We start from the raw sequence: 9,791 nt of genomic DNA, 5'->3' as shown, positions 1-9,791 counted from the left end.
GACTTTTACGACGCTTTAATAAAACATCATCGAGTGCAGTATATTCATTGTAAAAGCATCCGCCATGCATACGTAATATGAAGCAGAATTTGTCGTCTAGTGCATCGATCACATTAACGTTCTCTGCATGCTGTTACAGGGATGAGTTCGATTTTTATGACTTCATGGGAGAAGACAAGCGCTTTAAATATGCATCTCTGCATAGGCGACGCTTCTGTTTTTAAGCACTATATGGAACGGTTCCTGCTCCGATATATAGTGAAAGCGTGGATATTGAGGGCGACTGAAAGCAATAAGAGAGGATTTCGTTAAACCACTTGGAAGCACGTGGTGATTACCCTTAAATGGCTGACGCTTGGGTTTTATGGTTTTCACCCTCCTAACCTATCCAACCTTGCCCTTGTAAGATGCTAAGCATCCAGCATACAAGTGAGTTTTAGTGCGTTGTACGATATACGACGAGCTTCGCAGAGTGTGCAAAACCACCACGCTATCCCTTACGTACGCAAATGCGATAGCGTACGATGCACTAGAACTGTATTTATATTATTATATGTACTATACTAATATTATATTAATGTTATTATATTCTCTTCCCGATAGCGCAATCGACTCAGTACTAACGTAATGGTCACCCGCACGTCTGATTATAGGGTGACTTCTATTAGTGAATTTTAGTAAAACGTACGGTATCGCCTTTGCGTACGTTAGGTAGATCCTAGTGGTTATGCGCAATGCGCAAAGCTCTGCTTGTGTCCTGCGCGTACACAGAGGCGACAGTGTACGCTGTACTGAAACTCACTATTATTTTCCTACACGTTTTATCGCTAGATCTAAAAAACTCAGAATCTTCTAACAAGGCGTCGGAGCCGCATTTTTCCACGTGCTCCTGGATAGGGACAGACACGCTTCCCTCCAAAGACCTTTGGTGTTCTTTTAGTCCAATGTTGAGGCAGCAGCCCCTCTGCTATAAACAGGGTGTTTATTTTTACCCTTTAAATATTTTTAAAAAGCTATAAGAATAGCATAGTGTGTTGTCGTTTGATGTAGTTGTCGGTTTGAATTCGTTTCTTTTCCCAATCAATCAATCAATCAATCGTTTTGGCAGTTGAATTATACGGCCAGGCGGCATCCTCTGCAACTTGAATAGTATGTAACTACCAAGATGAGTTATTACCTAAAATTCATTAACTTTTAATTAGGGAATTTCTGGCAAAAGCGAGATAGTGGAACGAGAGACAATCCTCGTTAAAAGTCTTTGAAAAATCGAGAAAAGAGCGCGTGCCGTGAAATATCCATCGCTTAATTTCGCTCGGGTGCAAATGAGCCGAAACTGAAAAAGCGCGTCTCAGGAGCATATCACCTACGCCTACGGAGGCGGGAAAGTGCTTAATCTGGTCAGGAGATCGGCACCTACTCCAATCATCGCCATCGCTCCAAATCACGTGGCCCTCTGACGTGAAATAAGCGCTGCACATAGACATTATGCATATTATACTTCCCAGTCATTGGCCCCTACGCAACACGGAAGTAAGGCATATTACCGATATACACTAAGCCAAGAACTATCGCAGGCTTGCAAGACTCCAACGACATATTTCCAGCATCTGTCTCTCCACTCGACTTGAGGTTCAATGAATACAATCATTGGGTTAGCCAAATCGATCAACCAATGCAGTCAGTGGGGGCTCTGTTTGCGGACGCGTCACAGCTTAACATCAGTAAGATTACAAAACGCTTGGGGGGTGCCTTCCACAGAAAGAATCACCCCCACCACCCCTACCATCTGTGTTTGCCTGACGAACACCCACCGGCCTTACCTCCTCAGGCAAGGCTGCGCCAATGAACCCATGTGGTTGTGTGTTCTCGCTCCGTTGATTACTTAATTGAAGTAACCCACGATGCCTGCAGCGATGTTATCGCGGTCTAAGCTGGTCCTACGCTGTTTTTTCCATGATTGCGCTGGTACAGTTTACTTTATTCATGCCTTCATTTGCTCGGAGCTGCTTGCTCAAGTAACCTACGCACTAAAGCTTGATTCAGTGCACTTTACGGGCCCACCCAGTGAGTCTTCGACTATATAGAAAGAATTTATTAGACGCATAAATGCTAGCAGAGATGTCCCTCTGTTTTGCGCTCAGATATGCAGTAGCAGCAGTAAAATTTATCTGTTACAACCCTTCATTTTTTATCACAGTCTTGCACACGAGGCCGCTTCGACTGAGAAACCGAGTAAGAGCATCTATGACATCACTGGTCTCCTTCGCGCTCTTCAGTGCGGTCCATATAGCTGAAATCATTGTGACTTTTATGCACTCATCACTACCTGGTAATGAAGGCTTCATGTCATACTATGTCATGCCATGACAATGGTGTGATATCATACGCCCATTATCTCATTACCTCATCATTTCATGTCTCCTTATAGCCAATGTGCCCTGCGGTTGTGACCCTCAAATTAAGTGGCGAATTTCCTCACTCGTCGTCATTTCATGCATTTGTCGTTGTTATATCACAGTTGCGTAAATTGCTGTTAAAGGGGCACTGAAGTGTCAAACCTTCTCCGTGCGGAATGAAAGCCGGCGTTACCTTGATACCAACACAAAAGGAAAGCAATTCATCCGTTTCGTCGTTCGTGAATGTACTGCAGTTTGCGCCTTCCCCCATCCTGTCTTTCTCAAGAAGCGCGACAACGCAGAGCGGCGTCCTATTGGTTTCTTCAAACGATCTCCGCCAGCGGTGATTGGACAAATTTTTGAGGAGACCAATAGGACGTCCTATCCGCATTGTCGGCCTCGAGAAAGCGAGGAAGAGGAAAAGCTTAAACTGCAAGTCCCTTTAAGTACATCTGTTGTTCTGAGAAGGTCGCTGCAGCCACTGAGAAGGTCATGGCAGCCACGGAGTTAACTATCCATTTTCCGAGTTAACTATCCATGACCACTTGGATTCCACGTCGTGTAGTGGCGTTTGTAGACTTCTTTTTTTTTGTCATGGCGTACATATAGTTTGTACAACTGGTCCTGAAGAAGAGAAACTCAAAAGCCAAGCCAGATTACGAGCAACCGAGCGAAATTTGCAATCGGTAACGTCACAGGTACAGCCACCTATGTCGTACTATGGGAAATAAGGAAACAACTTGCACGTTGCTTCAAGTAGATGGCAGGGACCAGCGCAGATCGATTATCCACGTTAGTGTGCCTGAATACTAGCGCCCTAGAGGGAGCTAGTATTGATGCACCCTAATCCGTGTCAGACCTCCGCCCCAGCTTGTGGAGTGAAGCGGAAACTGAGAACAATCACGAAGTCGATCATCGCCCCGCCATATTTGAAAGCGTCAACTCGACCGCCTATGGACGGCACAGCTGTCAGAGGCGGATCCAGGATTTTTCTGAGGGGGGGACAGCATGCTATTACATCACCACTGTAAGGACTGAAATTGTATGTAACTGTATGTAACGACTGAAATTGAAGTGGTGGCCAGGAGATCCGGACCCCCACTCACCCACCCCCACTAAGTCCACGCTTGACAGCAGTAGCATGCGAACGCTAAATTCATTGATACTTCGATAATGTAGTAAGCTGCCACAAAACGGAGCTCTTTGTGCTGACGGAGCTGGCCGCTCTATTTGCTATCTACAACATAACTCGAAGCGATAACAACGAGATAATGATGATGACATGGGTGTTTCACCACGGCAGTGAGGTACCCTACCCCATTGCACGTGGAGCGGTACACCAAGAAAATGAGAGAAGAAAGAATGATAGAAAGCACACACACACACTAGAGCGTCTGAAGCATATCTGGGAAGTTTGTTATCGCCTCTTGCAGAAGGAACTGCAACTATACTCTCGCCTTTCCGAATATTTGTTTGAGTGATATCATAGCGATGTTGCTAGATCTGATTACTGTGGGAATTTTCCGTCCCTTCTTTATGTGTTCCTTCTTTCCTTTTTCAGCGCCTCTTACTGCTCTTCCTGGCGGATAGACCGCCCTTCTTCAAGCGACACATCAAGTAACTACCTGTACAGCAAAAGTTATATCCTTGACACGCGGCAACATTAATGTAATTCCCAGCGAATGACATTCATTCCCTATCACACGGTGAAACTAAATGGCAATACATGCAAATGGCATTCGCCTATAGCGAATGAGTTCGAAGGACTCATTCGCTTTTCCCTCACGCACTGACTGTGTACCCTCGTCGGGAGAGAGGTTACAAAAACAAGAACGATAAACCGTTGGGAGAAATCAAACGCGAATTGAAAGTTGTGCTCAAATATTTCATCACGAATGAATAACTTTTGATATCAAGCAAGGAAGGCTTAAAACTTTTTTTTTTTCAGAAAAGTACCCTCGTTCTCAGTCGCCATGTTGCCAGATAGGCTTCTTACTTGTCTTGGCTTCTGATACTTGGCAAATTGAGCGTCGTCCAAAATGTAACGATTCTGCGACACAATCTAATGTCTCCCTTGTTTCGAGAAAAATAAATTGAATGTACCTGTAGACAGCTTCATATGTTCGGCCTTGATGTCTTAATCATCAACAGTGACGTCATTTGAGAATAACATTTTTCTTCGTATAGCTCGATGCAATACAAACGAATGTCCTTCACTGGGAATGCCATTCAGTTTGCAGTGTGACAGGGGTATTAGTCACCCTTCCAGCATTATCGTATGTAAAACTTATGACAAGAACGAAAAGAAACAAAGAACCGGAAATCTGGATGGTCATGAAGAGTGAAAGAAAGCTATTCGCGTAACACGCTGGACAGAATAGGTTCGCCACACTCGGCAGCTGTAACTGACTTTGGCGACTTGTTCTTCTCTTATGGGGTTTTTATGACTCGTGACAGTAATTCTGAGGGAATGAAATTAAACGCGTTACATGACGCAGACTTTATTATCCATTCGTACCTCTTAGCTTCCAAAAAGGAAAGCTACAAAGCTACACTAACAGCCTTCCCTCACCCTCAACGGCTACCCTCACTCCTCACACATACGACTCCCCGAACTGTTGCAAGTGCAACGAAACCCGCAATGACCACAAGTAACATATGGAAGAAGAACAAGGAACTCGATGTACCACGCAACCCTTGCAGACGCGACTAATACATTGCCTCCATAGCACAGCTCTCTACAAAGCTTACAAGTTCCCAAAAACGTTGCGTCTTCGTTCTTGGGCTTTCAAGCGCCCGCCAGTACCATCGTGATTCCCAAATTTCCATTGTCGAAATGGTCGACGACAGCTCCTCTCCTTTTCAGTTTAGAACTTCGGGTATGCATATCTCGTGTAGTGCTCAAAATTTATATCGTCACGATACGACCTTGTTAGTTTTGTTGCCCGCACGGCATTACTCAAGAACGTTAGGTTACGGGAACAGCGTTAGCATCTCTAAAACAGATCGCTGTCCCGTTTGCTGCAGCCCGAGACCCAGTCAAAGAACGGTGCGTGCCAGCGATCTTGCTATTACGCGAGGCACTAGCTCGTGCAACGATATTTATTCTAATCGTTGATTATTGCTCCCTGTGAAGCTGAGCGACGCGTTAACTCTACTTCTCAATACTCAGAATATTTGCAGCAAAATAAATCAACAGAAAGTCTCATAACGGCTTGCCTTTCTTCCTAAGAAGACTTTATCCAACTTTAAGAACACTCGAATCCTTGAGTCGCCGTTGACATCCTCCGCTGCTTCTCCGCGGGACTTTGGCCTACAAGAAACACTACTTTAGCAAACGAGGTTAAAATAACACAGTAATGTGACGTACGGATTGCTGAGAATGCAGCTAAAGCAACTTATCAACGAGAGTGGCACGGCATGCAATGCATAAACGGATGCCGACACTATAAAGCAGAAGACAGACGCGTGCTTTAAAGAGAAATTCTTACGACGACACATAGATTGCTGAAGGAGCAAAACAGACGCTATGACTCGTTATTGCATATAATTGGAAGAAGATACGCATGGAGGTTTCCATGGGAATGGCATTTGGTAACTCATTCTAGCTAACAGACCCATGAAGCAGTTTGAGGTGCAACAGCTGCAAGAACAGCACTAGAAAGCTACCACGGCATTTTCGACCACTAACGACACAAACGAGTCTGCTTTGCCCATGAATGTTCCAGACGAGACGGCTGACAAATTGCACGCTGCCATATTGAAAGCGCAGCGCTGTCTAGCCGAGGTAGAACGTTGAAAACTGTTTATCGCCCAAGCCAGGAAGCAAGTACACGAGCCGTGTGCTCCCCCATGGCATCGCTTTCCTCGTTTCTGGCTTGTCCTGGCTGCAAAATGATGTGTATCTTTCGGTCTTCTAATTGGCTGTATAAGAGGATTACAGATACCGAGCACGTGTTCACCGTACAGCCTCAGAATACAATACACTCGGCAATTAAGACATTGAAATTTAATTATTATAAAAAGGTCTGCAACTTCCCTTGGCTGCGCACTGATGCTTGTCACTGTAAGCTATACATGCGAGCTGGAACGTAGTCTCATATCCTACAGCCCGTGTAAATTAACCGTTGTTTAATTCTCTCTCGCCATCCCTTCTGAGCCTCAACCTGGCTGTTGTACATTCGAAGTGTGGTATGGCCACGTTGCAACACGTGAGAAATGACAAGGAGATAAGCGACGATAGTAGCCCCTTTATTGCTGATGATACAATTGATTGAAAACGATGTTCTTTGTCTGGTGAATAAAATCCATTGCGCACCTGGCTTTAATTGCAGCGTGGAAAATGTGAAGCACAGTCCATTCCGGCTAACCCAAATCGTATGGGTTGTACGTTGTCCATGTCTTTTAGGTAATCTCTGTAAAGAAATGAAGCACATTAGAGAGCCTTAGCATGTCGCAGCACACTACGTAACCGATACCATATCGGAAGCTATCAAATGCAACGTGAAGTCGGGCGCACGGAAAGCCCCTTATTTTTCAGGAACAGTTATCGCGAGCACTTTCCTACCTGTCAAAAACCTTCATTGTATAATGCTGTTCGAAGTAAATGAACCTCTAACCCGCATTTCTCCTTAATTCTATTAACACAGTGCGGCGCCCTATAGTGTATTAAACAGTCCAGGGGGTTTGAAGCGCACCAACAAGTAAGAGATGCTTACCCGATGTACGACAAGAAGACCACGCTGAATGGATAATCCGAGGCAACTTTCCTCGCGGAGATGCAAACGTCATACGCTGAACACGATACATTGGTCTGCGCGCTTGAAGTGAAATCTTCTCTTGCACCTGCACTCACGTAGGACAGGGGTGTCGTAGGTTCTTGCGTGTATTCAGCGCCGTCGGAATCAGACGACCTCGTCGGCAGGCTCGAATCCCCGAGTCCCTTTATCAGAGAAGATATGCTGCTGAAGAAAGATGATTCGAGCGACCGGGCTGTCAAGACTTCCGTCATGCCGAGCGACGCAGCAAGTCCAGGAAACAAGTATGGGGTGACGAAGAACGAGACGTACAGCAGCGCAAGGAAAAAATGAAACCTAAAGCTGAAGAGTCTTGACAAAGCGTAGACTGCTTTCTTCACCAGTGCAATTAAAATAGCGGCGATCACTGCGGTGTATGGGAGCACGACTGGGTAGTCGGCGACGGTTATGCTTCGAGTTTCAGATAATTCAGGGCCCGCGTGAAGTGCAAAGAAGAATAGGGCTAATAGCTGTAGAGTGTGCATTATTCAAAGGCGGTAGAAGCTGAGCTGGTTGTGCACGAACAGGATGATATGAGGCGACGGGGATACAGTGAGGCTTGTGCGCGAGCCACCCAAGACACGCATGCCTTATACGGCGAAATAGGTGGCGTTGTTTTCTGGAGAGTTCACCTATCACGTGTTAAGTGGCGACTGCTTTCTTTTTTTTTTTCTTTTTTTGATATCATATCATCGCTCCGCCTCAATCGTCATTTCTACACGTCCTTGACCCGTTGTTGACTGATTAGAGGGTTTCGATAACCGCAAGGTGCTGCGGTATCAATTTGAGTGTTCGGATAAGTCACTGTGGCGAGCCATAGAATGATAAAGACTGAATATGTATGTCTTCAGTTTAGTTACTTTTTTTTTTTGTCGCAGCTCCCGACATTGTACGTCCGGAATGTATAAATATACAGCTCAAAGTAATATACGTACAGACATACGTGGATGTATATCTTAAGCGACAACGCATCTACAGGTTATCCCAGATATAAACTCAACATCGAATTTATTTATCAGATTTAAAGCCAAATATCTGAAAGAAAAGCAAAAGAGATTAATCATATCCTGGAGCGACACGGTGCTTCTGTATCGTCGCTTGTGCTTGGCCTTTCCAAGCACGAAGTCTTACTTTTGCATATTGCCTTCGGGCATATCCGCCCCACGGAATTACACGTCTGTGTAGAAATGCTAACGGCATATTTAAAGCTATATTGGATTACTTGGCCTAGAACACTAAAGCGAACGGGCCTATCATCCCTAAAGCTATCGGGAATGAGCTCCCTCGGAATAAGGGCTCCCTTTCATTTTCTACGACGTTGAAATACCCGAGACTTTGCCGCAAACGCCTGCAAGGCTCGCAAAGAACGCAGAAAAGATATCGGATATAATTACAGCCGAACTAATTAAAACCGGAGAATTGCACGAGGATGACATTACACAACCATCCTAGTTCGTCTCTTCGAAATGGCGAGTTCAGAAGTATTAAGTTAGATGAGCATATAGATGAAGACACAGGGCCCTGGATGACCATAAAATGTGTCTGACTAAACCAGGGTCCAGAGCCAGTGATTTCCCACTGAGAAGTCTGGCGTCTATGTATTAGAGAAAGCCATCGGGGCTTCGTACCCTAAAATGTTCAGCTAACATACATTCTCTTAAGAGTTCCTACAGGTTCCAAATTTTTGTATTCCGTGTTCGCGCCGTGAAGCAACTGCAGCTACCATAGGCATACAGACGTGAAAAGATGGAGACAGGACATCAGGAGAGCGTGGCGGACAGGGGCGAACTGTGCCGGCATTCGCCAGGAAAGTCTGCCGGAAAACCCAGCGAGAACTTCAGACAGCTCAGCCGCTGGTAGGATTCGAACCGTCTTAGTCTTTAGCATGACCTTGGCAACCACCAACGAGCAGATGCCGTTACCCACTCAACCATGCCGCTTGTGTTTTTTTTTGGAACTCATTCTAATGTGGTTCATGATATGTATGTACAAGAGTAGTGCAAAATGATGACTGGTATAAGTTCCCAACTATCAAAAAAGCGATATTATTTCAATGAAGGACAAAATATCGGGGAACGCGTCGCCAAAACGAATTCTTCTGTTCTTTCAATTCAATTAAAACCTACAATGCAGTTCTTCTGGAACGGCTTCAATTTCACTCCCGAATCGTGAGGAAAACTTACACACACTGGCTTTACGTAACAATGAAACAAAATGTAATATGACGTTGCGATGTCTGCTCGGGTTCGGGCATCATCATCAGAATGAAACCATCATCAGGTTCCTGCAGGGCTCCCTCCAGATGTGAATACATCGAGAGGCGTGTTCCGCTGAATCGTTCGTCAAAGAACATAAAACAGCTCTTGCCCAGGTCACTTCTATATGCACAACTCCTACCATTGCCTGCCACGGTCTAACGGAGAAAGGCAGCTTGAGCCTCTGCGCATGTAGTCTGCATTCGTGCCCACAACTGTATACGGTGGGCCTCGATACTCATGTCCCCGTGGCCATTGCAGAGTCGTTGAACACGGCATTTCCTCTTTAACCATCCCCACAGCCGAGAGACACAGTCTTTGTCTGTGACAAGCACACCTTTCCA

General features: G+C 45.3%; 1 protein-coding gene across 1 annotated transcript; it reads right to left on the bottom strand.

Annotated features, from left to right (window-relative positions):
* Positions 1-6,631: 6,631 nt before the first annotated feature.
* LOC135395251 (uncharacterized) lies at positions 6,632-7,793 on the bottom strand. The gene is made up of 2 exons (XM_064626489.1): positions 7,115-7,793; positions 6,632-6,811 (listed from the first exon to the last, which is right to left on the bottom strand). The coding sequence occupies exons 1-2, from the start codon at positions 7,675-7,677 to the stop codon at positions 6,721-6,723; spliced, it is 654 nt and encodes a 217-aa protein (XP_064482559.1). The 5' UTR covers positions 7,678-7,793; the 3' UTR covers positions 6,632-6,720.
* Between the last annotated feature and the right edge of the window lie 1,998 nt (positions 7,794-9,791).

Source organism: Ornithodoros turicata, chromosome 5 (assembly GCF_037126465.1).
Source record: "Ornithodoros turicata isolate Travis chromosome 5, ASM3712646v1, whole genome shotgun sequence".
Classification (NCBI taxonomy): domain Eukaryota; kingdom Metazoa; phylum Arthropoda; class Arachnida; order Ixodida; family Argasidae; genus Ornithodoros; species Ornithodoros turicata.
This window is presented reverse-complemented; position numbering and strand designations above follow the sequence as displayed.

Excerpts from the sequence above, each read along its gene's own strand:
- LOC135395251 (XM_064626489.1), bottom strand. The coding sequence starts at position 7,677 with ATGCACACTCTACAGCTATTAGCCCTATTCTTCTTTGCACTTCACGCG. Across the intron at positions 6,812-7,114 it reads GTCTTCTTGTCGTACATCGG|AGATTACCTAAAAGACATGG; the intron begins GTAAGCATCTCT and ends ATTTCTTTACAG.